Raw genomic sequence first — 17,500 nt, forward strand, 5'->3', positions numbered from 1 at the left:
GCCCCGGACAGGTGGGAGACTCTGGCTGCTCCGGACAGAAGGGAGACTCTGACTGCTCCGGACAGGAGGGAGACTCTGACTGCTCCGGACAGGAGGGAGACTCTGACTGCTCCGGACAGGAGGGAGACTCTGGCTGCTCCGGACAGGAGGGAGACTCTGGCTGCTCCGGACAGGAGGGAGACTCTGGCTGCTCTGGGCGTGACACTTATAATAATTTCTTTACCAGCTATGGAAATACCTTGTACAGGAATATTATTTAAAGAATTTGCAAGAAGTTGGGTGATAAAAACAGGTACGGAGAGATAGGACAACCTTGCCTAATTCCTCTCTTAAACTCAAATATAGGTGAGGTGCCATATTTCAATTTGATAGAGCTGTTACTATTTGCATAGAGAGTCTTAATAGCCTTACAGAAAAAATCCCCAAAGCCAAGTCTCTCAAGGGAGTGGAAGAGAAACTAATGCTCTACTGTGACAAATGCTTTATAAAAACCAAAAAATAATATGAAGCTATCCTTAGTTATTAGGTCTGAGTAGTCAAGTATGTCTAATACTAGTCTGACATTGTTAGAAATATGTCTGTTCCTCATGAAGCCAGACTGTGTTTCATCAATGATTGCATCCAGGACTTCTTTAATTATTTTTGCAAGTAGTAAGGCTAATATCTTATAGTCATTATTAAGAAGACAAATTGGACRGCAGTTATCGATGAGCAGCACTTCTTTTTTAGGCTGAGGTATCAGTATTATTAACCCCTGTCTCCCATATAGAGCTGGGAAGTGAAGACCATGAGCTCTGACATCATGTATTGCATGTTACTGTACAGTCACTTCGTTCCAATTTAAGCACTTATCAGTGTCCTAATCTGCCATTTTCAACCCGTACGAGTGTAAAGGGTTAACTCTAAAATCTGTAAAGGGTTACATTTATCCTATAGATCTACACAACCTACTCCACATTTTTTAAGTGAAAAAAAAATTCWATAACGTTTTCCAAATTACTAAGAAATACAAATAGAGGTTGTATTGATTGAGTATGTCTTCACACCACAGAGTTAATACTTGGTGGAAGCACCTTTGACAGCCATTTCAGCTGTGAAAACTTTTTATAAGATTCTACCAACCTTGCACAATCCTGAAAGAAATACATTTTTATAGAACGTTAGCAAAAATAGATAAGATCTTGCTACCATGGAAAGGAAACTACCTGTCTATTTGAAGAAAAAATCACTTTGATTAACTCTTTAGTCATATCCCATTTTAACTACAGTGCCTTGAGAAAATATCCCCTTGACTTATTCCACATTTTGTTTGGTTACAGCCTTATTCTAATATGTATTAAAATGTTTCCCCCCCTCATCAATATACACACAATACCCCATAATAACAAAGTGTAACAGTATAACTTTAGTACCGTCCCCTCGCCCTGACACGGGCGCGAACCAGGGACCCTCTGCACACATCGACAACAGTCACCCACGAAGCGTCGTTACCCATCGCTCCACAAAAGCCGCGGCCCTTGCAGAGCAAGGGGAAACCCTACTTAAGTCTCAGAGCAAGTGACGTAACTGATTGAAATGCTAGTAGCGCATACCCGCTAACTAGCTAGCCATTTCACATCCGTTACAAAAGCAAAAACAGCAAAAACAGAATTTTCTGCTAATTTTAAAAGTATTCAGACCCTTTATTCTGTACTTTGTTGAAGCACCTATGGCAGCGACTACAGCCTCGAGTCTTCTTGGGTATGACGCTATAAGCTTGGCACGCCTGTATTTCTCCCATTCTTCTCTGCATATCCTTTCAAGCTCTGCACAGCTATTTTCAGGTCTCTCCAGTGATGTTCGATCAGGTTTAAGTCCGGGCTCTGGCTGGGCTACTCAAGGACATTCAGAGACTTGTCCCGAAGCCACTCTTGCGTTGTCTTGGCTGTGTGCTTAGGGTTGTTGTTCTGTTGGAAGGTGAACCTTCGACCCCAGTCTGAGAGCTCTGGAGCAGGTTTTCATCAAGGATCTTTGCAGATTCATGCTGTACAACATCCGAAGAGCACGACCCTACCTCATACAGGAAGCGGTGCAGGTCCTAATCCGTCTGCACTACTGCAACTCGCGGTTGGCTGGGCTCCCCGCTTGTGCCATCAAACCCCTGCCATCAAACTCCCCCGGAAGGGGGAGTAGCAGTGGTCAAGTGTTTTCCAGCGTGAGTACTGTGTTGATAGAACTTCGGTAGTGTTTTCCTCAAATTGGCTTTGTTAAAATCCCCATCTACAATAAATGTCACTTCAGGATATGTGGTTTCCAGTTCGCATAAAGTGTAGTTCCTTGAGGGCCGTCGTGGTATCGGCTTGAGGGGGAATATACATGGCTGTAACTATAACCGAAGAGAATTCTCTTGGGAGGTAATATGGTCGGCATTTGATTGAGAGGTATTCTAGGTCGGGTGAAMAAAAGGACTTGAGTTTCTGTACGTTATCACAATCACACCATGAGTAGTTGATCATGAAACATACACCACAACCTTTCTTCTTCCCGGAGAGTTCTTTATTCCTGTCTGTGTGATGTACTGAGAAACTAACTGGCTGTCTGGAATGGGACAGTATATCCGGAGAGAACCATGATTCCGTGAAACAGTATGTTACAGTCCCTGATATCTCTCTGGAAGGAGATTCTCGCCCTGAGCTCGTCTACTATATTGTCCAGAGACTGAACATTAGCGAGTAATATACTTGGATGCGGTGGATGGTTTGCACGCCTCCTGAGCCGGAACAGAAGTCAACTCTAATAACACAAAAAACGTTTGGGACTAATAACATATGAAATAACACACAAAAAAACAATACAGCAAAGTTGTTTAGGAGCTAGAAGCAGAGCTCACGTCTGTCGGCGCCATCTTCCGACCATGGTGCTTAAGCGAGCATAGAAGTAGTTTAGCTCGTCTGGTAGGCTTGTGTCACTGGGCAGCTCTCAGCTATGCTTCCCTTTGTAGTCTAATGGTTTGCAAGCCCTGCCACCTCCGACGAACGTCAGAGTACTAGTTAACTTGAACTAGCTATCACGGTAGCTTACATGTCCATGTTGGCGTCGCTGGACTACAGATAAATTATTTGTAGTTGTCGTCAGCTAGCGGAATGCCAATGAGACAATGATTTTTACCTGCTACAGTTGTCAATCGTGCAATTATGACCCAAATGCAAAAACACCTGTAGAAAACACTTCTGGTTTCTGCCTTCAAAATAAAAGCACCTATACACAATGAGCTCCAAAGTCTAAAAATAAAATGCTTTAGTCAAAGTTGTCACAGTCATGTCACTAAAAACAAAACAAGTCAGTTATTTTGCTCCTTTATTCATACAATCCCATTATTGCAGGTACAGTTAAATAATGACAAAATAATAAAAAGCTATTTTAGAGTAAAAGGAAATAAATTGGTACAGGCGGCTAACATCCTACTATATCTGAACTGTGGAAAAATGCACGCGTTCTCTACCACTGATGGATAAATTATTTATTTTAATTGAGAAATCAAGATACCATATGTATGCCTGTGAAGGGGGTAGCAATGGAAGGCAACTAGGTCGCACCACAACCTTCCAGCAGCCTATAAAGAGGCTTTAAAAGCAGGAGGAATTGGGCATCTTGAAATGGAGTAACATGCTTCGAGTTATATAGCCACGTGAAGAGGGAATGGGAAAAATGGGAGTCCACAGTCTTGGGACAGTGCAGTCTTGAATCCGGGGAGGTCTTTCAATTTTCTATACACCATGAGAATTTTTGTCTATCTTCTTTTTCAAGTGGTCTTTGTAAGCCAAGATGTCCCGGTTCCATTTGGTGATGGTTTGCTTTTCGCACACCCAGATCTCCTGGGCCACCTATGGAAAACAAAGGAGAAAGGGGGTTAAATAGTGACACAAAAACAGGACAAGCACATACAAGTGCATTAATCCCAGTTCTTCCAACAAATAATTCCAATAAGTAAACTAGAGCTATTTCTGATAAGCTCATTCAAAATGTTGACTCCGCTGCTGTATACTAGTGGAGTTTAACGGCTCAGCACCGTTGTGCTGAGCACAAATGCATTGCCCTCATTAAGGTTGGAGCAAAAAAAAAAAACTTTTTAAAGCAACACTTTCAAACAAATCTGGTTCCAATTGTCCGATCCTCACCTGCTGGATGAGCCTGAAGTCATGGCTAACCAGCATCATGCCGCCCTCGTACTCGTTGATGGCGTCGGCCAGGGCATCGATGGTCTCGATATCTAAGTGATTGGTGGGCTCGTCCAAGAAGAGCATGTGGGCGTTCTGCCCGGCCAGCCAGGCAAAGCACACCCGGCACTTCTGCCCGTCGGACAAGTTTCTAATGGGGTTCACCTGGGGGGAAAAAACAAATGTCAGAAATTGTCAGAAGACAGTTCCCCCAATTCATATATAGGGGTTTAATTGAATTACCGACTTGGGCTGAATTTTAAATGACYACAACCCTGCCTGGGTTCAAATAGTTATTTATTTTCCATACTTAAGCCGCCCTTGGAGCTTTCGTGATACAAATGGAACAGTCCCAAAAGTACAAACCCCACTCCCCTGGCACAAGACAGGCTCAAACGTTAAAATGACTTGAAAGCAAAACAAAATGTTATCTGAAGGCAGGTCTGCAATTGGGAGATAACAATATTTGAGGATCAAACTGACCTGCTGTTTGCCTGTCAGCCCATAGCGGCCAATGATCTTCCTCATCTCCTCCCTCTCCTTGATCTCTGGGTAACACTTCATCATGTAATCCAGGGGGGAGAGGTCAAGTTCCAGCTGCTCTGTTAGATGCTGGAGAAAATAGAGTAGGTTCAGCTATGTGAATTATGGAGATTTGTAAAAATGTCTAACAAACTTAACTTCAACCAAGTAAAATAAAAAAGTAATCCACTGCACAACCACGCACAAAATCAGTTGGTGGAACCACAGATTCACTCAAATTCGCAGACTACTCCAATTTTGATTAATAAATGACCTAAGACAGTTCAGGATACTAGTGTGCTTTAATGGGATGGTACCTGGTGATATCTGCCAATCTTCACGTGGGAGTTCTTGCGGATCATACCGTCAGTGGGGAGGAGCTGAGGACAAAGACAATGAGGAGACATTGGTAGGGATGGAGAGATGGCAGTTGTGGGATATCTGTTCAAAGAAATGCATAGGCAACTAAAAAGGAAATAAAAAAACAGCTTACATTTGGTTTCTTATTGACYATTCTCACAATCAGTAAAAATTAAATTATAAACTATTTATGGTAACGTGTCATGGTATGGCTGAATAACAGGAGAACAATTCAAGTCTGCTAAATGACCATAACAATGTCAAGACTAACCTCTCCCATGAGGAGTTTAAGCAGGGTGGACTTCCCGGCCCCGTTGGGCCCCACAAGGGCCACTCTGGTGTCGAGGTCGATACCGAACTCAAGGTTCTTGTATATATGGGGCTGAATCATCAAACAAGGGAAAACGTAAGACAACAATATTGCGAAAAACATGATACAGTATAGTTTGGAGCTGGAATCTCTTTTTAGTCTTTCGYTTTAGGAACAGTTACGCAAAACATTCGTTAGTCAGAAGTGAGGTTGGACAAACACATACCTGGTCATCAGAGTACTTGAAGCTGACATTTTGGACCATGATGACAGGAGGGGGAATCTTCCCACAGGGAGGAAAACAAAATGACAGGGTCTAAAAAAAGGAAAAGAAGAATGAGTTAAGAGTTTAGGATGGTTTGCAGGTGTTATTCTTTGATTCCTGCCTTGTGACACCCTGAAGGAAGCTATGGAATTATGGATTCTCTTTTGCAATTTACTATTATCCTGGAACTAACAAAACCCATGGCGTCTGCTCTACACTACTTGGCATGCTGCTTAGATCAGAAAAACTTGTCGACCAATTTTTTGTCACCGTGCCCCTTCATGGAGAACACACTGCCTGGCAGGGGCACTATAATTTGACCTTTTGTTTATATCATACCACAGCAGCAATAATAAGAGTACACYCAAACTCTGGTCACCTGCCTGCAGTAATATCCACTAACTAAGGTCCATAGATTTCTGATCATGTGACTTGCCTGTCCAGGGAAAAATTTGGGCTGTAGCCAAAACTACAAACTTGTTATACCAAAAAGAGCACCGGTTCTTACCCTATACGGAAAAGCACAATCAGCCCTGTCAAAGTCACTAAACAGACTTACTTGGTCATTCTTAACACTTTCAGTCAGGCCCGAGGCCACCATCTTCTGCAGAGTCTTCTCTTTACTCTGGGCTTGGCGAGCCAGCTTGGCTGAGCCGTGCCCAAACCTGGCTATGTAGTTCTGGTGGGGTAGTAAGGAGAGAAAGAAGGGTTTACAAAACGACTAAATGTTTGGTGAAGCAGTTCACTCCCAACACTTTCATCGGCCACAAGCTAGGTGGTTCCAAAATAACCATCACAATGGGCGATGTATCCCATTACTGGAGTCAGCCCGAATTTCACATACCACTTGTGAGAGAAAGGGGAGTTTACCTTCATGTGTTTGATCTGGTCCTGCTCCCAATTGAAGCGCTTCATCTGGTTCTCTTCCAACTCCTCCCTGGTCTTAATGTACTGGTCGTAGTTGCCCTTTGAGGATGTAAACAAATATTTGTTTTTAGTTGATTGTGTACCATTTAACAATTTAAAAAAGGGATGTACCCCCACATCTTTCATTTGCTTTGTTTTTATGACTTGAATGTAGTAAGCTTTTCAATCATAGTAACGCACCAAGGCAAAATACACTATAACATGTAAATGCAGAGTTCAATACACATCCTGACAGATGGAATTTCATGACATCTAACCAAATTTCCATGACCACCAATTGGTGGCATCTATGCATGTATAAAAAAGCAAGCGTAATGTGGTATCGTCGCTGGGAGGCTGCTCTGATCCCATGTACCATCTCTCGTCATTGTGTAAGGTTGAGCAGCAGCACATAAAAATAAGTGTACAAGACACCTGTCTGACTTGTGCCTGTGAGTGGACTTATCTATTGTGGAGGCTGTGGAGATGGCACAGTCCATCAGTCCAAGACCTGTGCTATTGAAAAATAGTATATGGTGCAACAAATAAAAATATTTCGGAACAAAAAGGCGCTTTCACCCGCGTTAGATACTGGTTGCGGTCCTGAAACGCATCAGTGCGCTGTTGAATTGGCGCCTTTTCCTAGACCATGTTCCTATGTGCGTAATAGCAAAGTTAACCACCATATTGGTTTGTCACAAATCTGTCAGTTTTTAATCTAGGCCATGCCTTAGAGGCTGCACATTTTGTTAGACCAGCCTCCCTGGTATTATTTATTTAGTTTTGGTAACACCGCCCCAAATTYTGGGAAATTATATAATATTAATCCACATATTTTCCGCAATCTCATTATAACATTAAGTAATGTCATTATCATTAGTAGGCTTATTATAGCAGCCTTGYATAACCACCAACGAGCTGTAGGCCTAAGAGCGCATCCTGTTTAGTCTAAAATACCGTAACTTACTTAGGCCTATATTTCAATACTTATATAGGCTACTGTATTAATAAATGATTTATTTGTTCATGTCACACAGCATAAGAGTCATTCATGATTTGAAATGCAAGCAAGCATTTAATAAAAAAACTAAAGCATCCATTGAATAATTAGCAATTTTTGGGGGAGTAAACCGTTCCATTTCGGAAATTGAATTCACGAATGAATGCGACTTTAGTATTTACTGTAATAAAGGCTTAACAAAAAATGACAAATACACTTATTTTTTATTTTACCGTTATTTTACCAGGTAAGTTGACTGAGAACACGTTCTCATTTGCAGCAACGACCTGGGGAATAGTTACAGGGGAGAGGGGGATGAGCCAATTGTAAACTGGGGATTATTAGGTGACCGTGATGGTTGAGGGCCAGATTGGGAATTTAGCCAGGACACCGGGGTTAACACCCCTACTCTTACGATAAGTGCCATGGGATCTTTAATGACCTCAGAGAGTCAGGACACCCGTTTAACGTCCCATCCGAAAGACGGCACCCTACACAGAGCAGTGTCCCCAATCACTGCCCTGGGGCATTGGGATCTTTGTTTAGACCAGAGGAAAGAGTGCCTCCTACTGGCCCTCCAACACCACTTCCAGCAGCACCTGGTCTCCCATCCAGGGACTGACCAGGACCAACCCTGCTTAGCTTCAGAAGCAAGCCAAATCTCCACATTTTTTTAATTTAGTGTTTGCTTGTCTGAAGTAGAGGACCTCATAAGCTGTAGACCACACCATCTACCAAGACAATTCTCATTTACATTTTTCATCAGGGGTCTCTGTACTTCACTTCGTTCATCTTTCCCCTCGATCCCGACTCGTCTCCCAGTGGCCACCGATGAAAAACATCCCCACATAGGGATGGTGCCAGGTTTCCTCCAGACGTGCCCCTTGGCAGTCAGGCCAAAGAGTTCAACCTTGGTTTCATCAGACCAGAGAATATTGTTTCTCATTGTCTGAGTCCTTTAGGTGCCTTTTGGCAAACTCCAAGCGGCCTGTCATGTGCCTTTAACTGAGGAAAGGCTTCGTGTGGCCACTTTACCATAAAGGCCTGATCGGTGGAGTGCTGCAGAGATGGGAGAACCTTCCAGAAGGACAACCAACTCCAGAGAAACTCTGGAGCTCTGTCAGTGACCATTGGGTTCTTGGTCACCTCCCTGACCAAGACCCTTCTCCCCCGACTGCTCAATTTGGCCGAGCGGCCAGCTGCAGACATTTTTTGGTACCCTTCCCCAGATCTGTGTCTCGACACAATCCTGTCTCGGAGCTCTACGGACTATTTCTTCGGCCTCATGGCTTGGTTTTTGCTCTGACGTGCACGGTCAACTGTGGGACATTATATAGACAGGTGTGTGCCTTTCCAAACCATGTCCAATCAATTGGTGGACTCCAAGTTGTAGAAACATCTCAAGGATGATCAATGGAAACAGGCTGCACTTGAGCTCAATTTCGAGTCCCTTAGCAAAGGGTCTGAATACAAAGACGATTTTTTTCTCCTCTCGCAAAAATGCCTAAGAACCAGTTTTGCTTTGTCATTATGGGGTGCTGTGTGTAGAATGATAAGGGGAAAATATTTATTTGATTTTAGAATAAGTCTAACGCGACAAAATGTGGAAAATTTCAAGGGGCTGAATACTCTCCGAATGCACTGTAAATAGCATTCACTCCCTAATAGCTAAACAGTTACCTATAGTGTACAAGATATGTTTTGAATTGCCAACCTAGTTAGTCTTATATCATATTTCATAGGCTAGGCCTACCTGCTGCAATGACCGACTGTTTCTCTCCTCGAGCAACGGCCTACTTGTCTCGCACACATGTAGGTGATGCACACAAACGTGTAATTCCGATCCTGGCAGACGTTGCTTTAAATTTTATTGACATAATATTAACTGCCTAAATAAATTACACCAACAGAAATTAATGTTCATGACTAGATTTGATCCTTTTCCAAAACTTATCCAGGCCTGGAAAACATAATTTTAAAATTATGACTTTTCCAGTATTTTCATGACCGTACAAACCCTGTAAATGGTGGAAGTCTGAGCTATAACTGGGTCCATTTGGGTAAGTAAGTTTAGTGAACTAGTGTTTATTTATCAACTGAGGACAGGAAATGCAACTGCTCAGACCTGGAGAATTATTGTAAACCAGACAAACATCTTGTTGGTCCATGGTGGCTCATGACAGAGTGCAGTTGCTCTTACCGTGTAGTATTTCAGCTTGCGCTCGTGCAAGTGCATGATGTTGGTGCACACGCCGTTGAGGAAATCTTGCGAATGGGAGATCAGGACCAGAATACGTTTGAATCTGTAGAATAGGAGAAAGGTTGAAACTTCGGACACGTTACACAACCAATAGGCATTATCCRTACAATGTCAGGGACCAAAGTCAAAAAGGTAACTGCCAAAGTAACGGAAACACTTTAATAAATGATGGATACAAAGAATATTGAAAACAAGTGCGGTTCCGGAGCTAGCTAAGCAATTAACATCCCATCGTGCTTAGGGTCATCTATAAAAATGCGGGGCAGGCCATTATTTTGGTTACCTATGCCTTGCCTGGCTACCCAAACGCCTTGCTTCGGCCAAACGCTACGCCCACGGACATGAGTTTCTCCGCAATGAGTCAGGATTCGAGTACCTCCCCTATGATTTATAGAACACGAACACATTCTTAAATACTCTGAATAAAGCTGCATTTAGAAAATGTGTCATTGGCTGTGATACTGATTGGTTAGAGAAAATCCAACCGCTGATGACAGTTTTGTACAACACCCCTCCTTTTGACATCACCACAAACAACTAACGATGGCAGTCTCCGACTGAGAGCAGCGGAGGAATTCAGTTTGAGCCACCAGGCAAGGCTATGACCCCATAGGATGACAATGCCCCCCCACAGGGTACGAGTGGTCACTGAATGGTTTGATGAGCATGAAAACCATATGCCACCGCAGTCACCAGAGCTCAACCCAATTTAACACTCATGGGAGATTCTGGAACAGCACCCAAGACAGCGTTTWCCACCACCACCAAGAAATCACGAAATTATGGAATTTCTGGCGGAAGAATCCATCCAATAGAGTTCCAGACTTTCTGGCCTGTGGTGGCCGAATGCCCTATTAAGACACGATGTCCGTGTTTCCTTTATTTTGGCAGTTACCTGTATATAGCTAGTTAGCACATTACTATAAACTCCATGAGCAATGTCTAAAACAAATCTGTTATCTTGGAACTGACAAACCCTGTGGCATCAGCTCTACACTCTTTTTGGAATGCTGCTTAGATCAGATAAACGCTTCGGTCTAGTTTTTGTCAAYGCGCCCCCGCACTGAGAACAAACTGCCTGGCAGGGGCACTACAATTCGGCCTTTTGTTTACATCATGTCACAGCAGCAATAACAGCATGTAATAGCAGCTTAAAATGAGGTAGATCATGTAAMTGTTCCATGATTTTCCAGTTTACCTCTGGAGTTGTCACTTAAATGCCATGGAAGAAACCTGCCTTCAATCTAAGGTGGCTTTTCACATTAAAAGTAATGATACAGGCACAACTGTTTCTAGAAAAGTCATGTCCTACRTCTCACACGTCTAAATGGCCTTACTGGCTAAGCTCTTCCTCCAGCCACACACAGGCATCCAGGTCCAAGTGGTTGGTGGGCTCATCCAGCAGCAACATGAACGGCTTCAAGAACAGGGCCCTGGAGACGAGGAACGCAAACCCAGGTTAGTAGGTCTTCAAAATAACAGTGCTAAAATAGACTTATTAACACCCCCACCAAAAAAAACAGGCCATTTGTGAATGAAAAACACAATTTACAGGTAGGTCTTATTGGAGGTGGTGAATTAGATGTTTTAAAGCTAAAGTCACCTGTCCATTATGATCCGAAAGTTAACTGATGCTAGATCAGCACGCCTACACTTGGAACCTTTATGAACAAGGGACCAGATCCCACAAATATGCACTGAGATGCTTTATTAGTATAGGTAAAGGTTTGTCTTTGTATTGTAAAGGGTGGGTTTGTACCTGGCCAGAGCGACGCGCATCCTCCAGCCTCCGCTGAAGTCCTTAAGCTTCTTCTGCTGCATGCTGGCGGTAAAGCCCAGGCCGTGGAGGATCTGGGAGGCCCGCACCTCAGCCTTATCTGCATCCAGCTCCTCCAGGCGCTCATAAAGCTCCATCAGCTTCTCACACTCGGCTTTAGGGGGGAGAGAAACAGGAGAAACAGAGAGATGAGCGTTTGGGTGGAGGACAATGGAAAAGAGGGAGACGAGCAGGATAAGAAGAGAAGATAACAGTTGGGGTGGGTGGAGAGAAACTTTTACTCTACGGTGTTTATTTTAACTGGTTGGAGCTAAATGGAATCACGGTTATTATCCCACCAATTAAGCCTTTGTGCCCTTATCCCGATGCTACATCATGAAGGGAACACGTTATGGGAGGTAGTAAACCACGCCCAGGAAGGGAAGCTGCCACAGTGAGCAGTTCCCATGGTAACTCACCGTACTACAACCAAACCACCATTATAAAGCAACTCACAGTCCTCGGATGCCAGGCGCTCTGCCTCCTTCTCCAGATGGATCCTTTCCGCGTCCACCTCCATGACACACTGCAGGGCAGTCTTCTCACTGGGAGACATCTCACGGGTCAGGTGGTAGATGTCAATGTGCTCTGGGATAGGTACCTCACGGTGGCCAATGGCTGCCAGCAACATGGATTTACCTAGAAAGAGAAAGATTAGTAAATGTGTCATTTACGTGTCCCCGTAGAGCTCAAATTTGTAAATAAGGCGGGGATAGTTCAAATAAACTTCTACACAGAAGATAAAGGGTCTACGGCTGCTGTTCGGTTATAAATGTCATAAGGGGCCAATACATATACACAAAAAGTAACCCTACCCCAGCTAGATGTTGCTCCTGGGAAAACTAGGGTATATTATGTCCCGAGGAGATAAAGGCTGAAAGATGTCCCATGTGGACAGGTGTGACTAACGCCGAAAATGACCAATGACGTAGCAAACCGAGGTGTCCCAAAGGCACTGTTCATTAGAGCACACCATTACAAAATGTTCTCCAATGAAAAAGGTCTTAACGGATAAATTCTTACCCAAAACACATTCAAAGCGCTTACTTCCTCTTTGTGCCTACTGAACACACCCCATGTGATGTAACCACTTACCGGTGCCGTTGAGGCCAATGAGGCCGTAGCGGCGGCCCGAGTTGAGCTCCAAGCTGGTGTCCTGCAGCAGCTCCTGCCCATGGAAGGTGAGCGACATGCTGGTGACGTGCACATCTGTGCTGTTGGGGTGCGAAGCCAGCACGCCAGTCACCGCCCGCGCCTCAGTCTTCTTCAGCTCAAACTCATCCATCTCCTTGGTCAGGCTTTCCATACCTGTAACTCGGGGACACGGAGGGCCATTTAGTAAGTAATTTCTCCAAATGAAGGGTTACCTATCTCTACTTACACTAATCTGCATACCAGCCTTTCCATTTAACATGAGAGAACAACCACCTGGAATACAAATACATTCCTGAAACCTGAACTAGCAGTGAAGAGGATTTAAACTTAAGCCCTTCTTTAGTTGCTCTATGATTATCAACTATTACCGTTGCTTATGGCTCCATTCTCCTGGCCGTCCTCAGGTTTCTCTCCCTCTCCATCCTCAGTCTTTTTTGTCTTCTGGCGGGATTTGGCGGCTTCCTTCTTCTTCTGCGCCTTCTTCTTGGCCAGGTCTGAAGGCATGGCTGCTGCTGACCTCGACAAAATTCAACTTGAAGACAGAGAGCTGGGGATCAAAGCAGGGAAAACTGGTTCAGAAAGTAACATTGTGTTGCCTGCATCTGGATTATCAGGAGTAGCTAATATGGTAAGCAGTCATCAGTGAACCAAAAGGTCGGTGCCATTTCGTTTTGTTTGATACACCTCATTACCACTACCAAGACAAATGTTAGTAATATCAATTTGGTTGGAAAGGGTCGCCCGTTWGTTATCTTCATTCATGAAGCATGTTGCTGACCAGCCAAATGACACATTAMATGTACATAACCCTCTTAAAGCTCTGCCTGATCTGGCTTTAGTCGGAATCGCAATCGAAGACGATACATAAAAAAATGCTAATCCATCTATGGTTAGACCGAGGATAGATTTTACGCGCAGTTACCTAATCATATTGCGCAACTARCAAGCGTTAGTTAGGAAGCTAATCATATTGCGCATTGAATTATAAATGCCAGTATCCTTTACCTGGTCAGCTGAGTTAGTCATCTTCCAGCATAACAGTAAGCACTGAATAACTGGGGTAGCTAGCCAGGTGGCCTAGTATGGCTAATCTTACGTATCGTCCTCATACTCCTTTCCTGCCATTTAATTTACCATGGCTGGCTACATGACTATGTTATACTCGATCAGAACTGTAACTAACGTTCGCTAGCTATCAGCATTTAATCAGTTTGCCAACTGCAAATTAACGTTAGCTACATAGCTGTTAAACTGGCACCCTGGGCCATTGTATTTTAGTGACTGAAATATTTAGGCCCTACCAGTTAGCTAAAACTGGCTAGCCAAATTACCTCCGAATCTCGAGCTAGTAATTTAGCTAAGCAATTTTATCACAAATCCAGGAAGTCCGTGTGGGCTTTGTTATCTTTCGAATTGTCAGATGCCAATCATCCCACTGGATAGAAATCCCCAAATTATTTTAGAGTCACAGACGCCGGTAAGATAGCTGGTGGCTAATGCCGAGAAACTCGTGGTCCTCTTTTCATTGCATTGTGTGGTGACTAGAAACTAACGTTAGCTAGCTTACCTGTATGCTAGCTAACGTTATCAAACAATTCCAAACTAACAACAGATCCTGCCAACAATTTATCAGATACATTTTTACTAAATCCAAAAACATTTAAACMCTATTTGTGACTGTTAGATATATACGTTTTAATATCCTGCTGGCGTTTTCTTACCGGTCTTTTCCCTGTTCACCCGCGGCTGCGACGATGTTGGAAACGCACAAGAAAGAATGAGCTCGTTGTCGCGTGTCCCAATGCCGGTTCACCAACCAATGAAATGCCGAGTTGTCTTCCTAGACCTACTTTCTCATTTTAATAAAGGGCGGGTAAAATAAGAAGGGTTGTGGGAAATTGTGTCTTCTGAACGTTATTAAATAAAGACCAGAAATGATTCATTATTGCATCATCATTGATAGAGTGGACCTCATTTTTCACAGACAGTTCATGGTTACCGCTTTGCAGAATTTTCAACTTTTTTTTTATTGGAACACGTTTTAGGCTACATATAACTCCAGTGAAACAAAAATAATGATTGTTATTCATTAGGCTTAAAATAAATATTTGTAACTATTGAGCTTATTTACACATCTAAAGACTCAAGCAGGGTTGGGGTCAGTCAATTCCATTTAAATTCAGTCGATTCGGGAAGAAAACTGACAATTACATGTTTTCTCATATTGAGTAAAATCTCAAATTCAGTTACTATATTGGTTTGGATCAGTTAAAAAAATATATATGACAAGATAACAACATTCAATCATAACAACAGCAAATACATATCATCCGTAACCAAATACATCTATCTAGATTTAGAAATTGCGCTATGGTTTARCGGTCAAGGGTTAACCCTTGCTTAATAAATCAGACTGTGATACCAGCTTTCTGGGGGCACAGTCTAAATTAAAGCACTGCAAACGTGGATAGTTTCCTTTCAAGCAAGAATGCTGAATAAAATTACATTTGAACTTACTGTACTGGTTGTCTGAAAAATATCCACAGGAAAGTATTATTTACCCAACTTTTTGGAGCACCTGTACTACAGTTAGGATTTCTATCACCTGGCACATGCACAAATGAATTGAACCATTTTAACACCTGCAAGACTTCGGTTAGTATGCATGCATCGCATGCCTTAGGTGACGAGCAAACAAATCGTGATAACCACACACAGAGACCTGCGTTTTGAAGTCGGTTTAGTAATACCATCAGAACCCAAAATATATGCTTGTTTCACTCCATTGTTTGTAAACAATATAATTAAACAAACAGTGTAGGCTATATCCTCAAAACATGGTTAAAATTAGAATTTTGATCTCATAGATGATCCGTCCTTGCATCCAAAGCTCTGTCTATGAATTTGAGAGTGGTTACAGGCTGGTTGAGAGTGACCGCTTGTTTGAACTGCAGATTGACCCTTTAAGTTTCCGTTCTGGCGGTTGAATATACACTTTCTGAGGCAAGGGCATAGGTTGCATGTTTTGATTTGTGATAAAATATTGGTGTTAATATGTTAAACATAAATTCAAGGAAGTATTCACTTGTCAACATACTGCTTTTCTATGGCATTCTACCTTAAAACAACCACATCACAATATTGCTTCCTTCGTCACAAAAAGGAAGGGCTTAGAACAGGTCCCACCCAGCTGTAACATTTAGATTTAAGGTTGTCTTGAACACAGCAGATTCCCTCCGCCACAAGCTTTGACAGAAGAGACAAAATGCAGCGGGTTTTATTGGCATTGGTCATTTTTACCATTGCAATAATTACAATCCAATCTGTGCCCATAGAAACAAGTGGTGAAATGGTAAGCTTGTTATATGATTTCTTATTCACTATCTTAAAAGTTTTTGGGGAGTAACATTATTCTTTGTGATTGCTTTTGATGAGTAGACTAACATTGGTGAGCAATCCTTTGATTCTTTGACTCTTGGATCAGAGGAAACCTTTTTAATGTGGGACATTCATTGCAGCATTTCATTTCGTTTGCTTTGGAATAGGATGGTAACATGTAAGAGGTTTGACATGTAGGGGCACTAGCTATAGAGATGATTTAACAGTTAATTATAATCATCAAAGGGTTAAAAGCACAAAGTTCCTCTGAATGCATGTCCCGCCAACAACAAAAAAAATACAAAAAAGCCAGCACCTGATCATAATCAAATTAGCTGATTTTCTTATTTTCCCTATAGTCCCAAGCTTAACTTCAGATCTGTGTGTTAGTCTTTACTTTCACATGAATTATGAATTKATGTCAATGGAAGATTTGGGTAAACTTCTGAATTATACCTACAGATATAGTAAACAGTAAGTGTTGGTTCACTGTCCTCCGCAGATTGAGAAAACGCAACACGTCAGCATGAGACAGTTTCGCAGGAGAAGGGGGACTGATGACTCATTCAAGAAACCCTCACGCTCCTGCTCTGGCTGCTACTCTGTCATAGGAGACCCCATTACGACATGATCATTACGCTAGTGAGGTGAGCCATAATTTCACAGCCCATAAAGTCCTTAATTACTGAATACCCTCAGATCAGTAGGACTACATGTACTGTATTGAAATGTAACTTAAGTTGAGCTGTTTATTAATACTATATACAACCACCTTGACTCACCCTGCAGGAGCTGGTTTCACCTTTCCAGAGGAGAAATCAACAAATGCGGAATCACCAGAAACTCCACTCCAAAGAGCAAGAAGAAAATACTAAACCAAAGAACTATCCTCAAAGTAAATATCATCACTGGCACCCCCTGTTTTCTAAGACAAACGAATGACACTTTCATATGAATCGTGCATTGTATTGATGAACGCTGGCTGTGTCTTGTGGGAGCGCCTGTTGAAATGTCCTTTCCCCATCCTCATTTTGACTCATAAGTGCAAGAAGTACAATTTAGGCATGTCATTATCAATGACTTCAATTTAGAGCTTTACACATGCTGAGTCACAGCCTGGTTAAACCAGACTGAATGGTGTGCTAATGATTGTTTCACGTCATGTTGAGCACCTGTTTCAGTGTGGTTTAAGCAGGCCAGCTGAGTCATAGGCTGGTTGAGGCACAAGTGGTATTTAAAAAATGAGTCATTGAAACCATGCTACAACTCCCAAAAACATATTGGCTAAGTTTGAAACCAATTAGCGGTTTTAACCAATCAGCATCCAGTATT

The 17,500-nt window shown here is 42.6% G+C and overlaps 1 protein-coding gene, 1 long non-coding RNA gene and 1 other non-coding gene across 3 annotated transcripts in view; 1 reads left to right on the plus strand and 2 right to left on the minus strand.

Annotated features, from left to right (window-relative positions):
• Positions 1-3,319: 3,319 nt before the first annotated feature.
• On the minus strand, positions 3,320-14,600 carry LOC111956813 (ATP-binding cassette sub-family F member 2). Its single transcript, XM_023977455.2, has 15 exons — positions 14,512-14,600; positions 13,159-13,337; positions 12,731-12,943; positions 12,092-12,274; positions 11,579-11,750; positions 11,157-11,252; positions 9,760-9,862; positions 6,524-6,619; positions 6,213-6,332; positions 5,615-5,704; positions 5,350-5,460; positions 5,036-5,098; positions 4,680-4,808; positions 4,158-4,361; positions 3,320-3,863 (listed from the first exon to the last, which is right to left on the minus strand). Exons 2-15 carry the CDS (start codon positions 13,292-13,294, stop codon positions 3,747-3,749), a joined length of 1,833 nt encoding a protein of 610 aa, XP_023833223.1. The 5' UTR covers positions 13,295-13,337; positions 14,512-14,600; the 3' UTR covers positions 3,320-3,746.
• Positions 10,832-10,945, minus strand: LOC111957327 (small nucleolar RNA SNORD89). Its single transcript, XR_002876370.1, has one exon. It is a non-coding gene; the product is annotated as a small nucleolar RNA SNORD89 (small nucleolar RNA).
• A 1,419-nt stretch (positions 14,601-16,019) lies between the features above and the next one.
• The window catches only part of LOC111957290 (uncharacterized), a 1,669-nt gene continuing 188 nt past the window's right edge, over positions 16,020-17,500 (plus strand). Inside the window, exons 1-3 of the long non-coding RNA XR_002876355.2 lie at positions 16,020-16,142; positions 16,671-16,815; positions 16,958-17,500. The exon at positions 16,958-17,500 is cut by the window's right edge and continues 188 nt beyond it. This is a non-coding gene — a long non-coding RNA (uncharacterized lncRNA). The remainder of the gene's footprint in view (positions 16,143-16,670; positions 16,816-16,957) is intronic.

The sequence above is a fragment of the Salvelinus sp. IW2-2015 genome, linkage group LG32, assembly GCF_002910315.2.
Source record: "Salvelinus sp. IW2-2015 linkage group LG32, ASM291031v2, whole genome shotgun sequence".
Classification (NCBI taxonomy): Eukaryota; Metazoa; Chordata; class Actinopteri; order Salmoniformes; family Salmonidae; genus Salvelinus; species Salvelinus sp. IW2-2015.

Coding starts and splice junctions, on each gene's coding strand:
- LOC111956813 (XM_023977455.2), bottom strand. CDS start 13,294: ATGCCTTCAGACCTGGCCAAGAAGAAGGCGCAGAAGAAGAAGGAAGCC. Junction 6,333..6,523: donor ACCAGATCAAACACATGAAG/GTAAACTCCCCT, acceptor CTACCCCACCAG/AACTACATAGCCAGGTTTGG. Junction 4,362..4,679: donor GGCTGACAGGCAAACAGCAG/GTCAGTTTGATC, acceptor TTTTCCCCCCAG/GTGAACCCCATTAGAAACTT.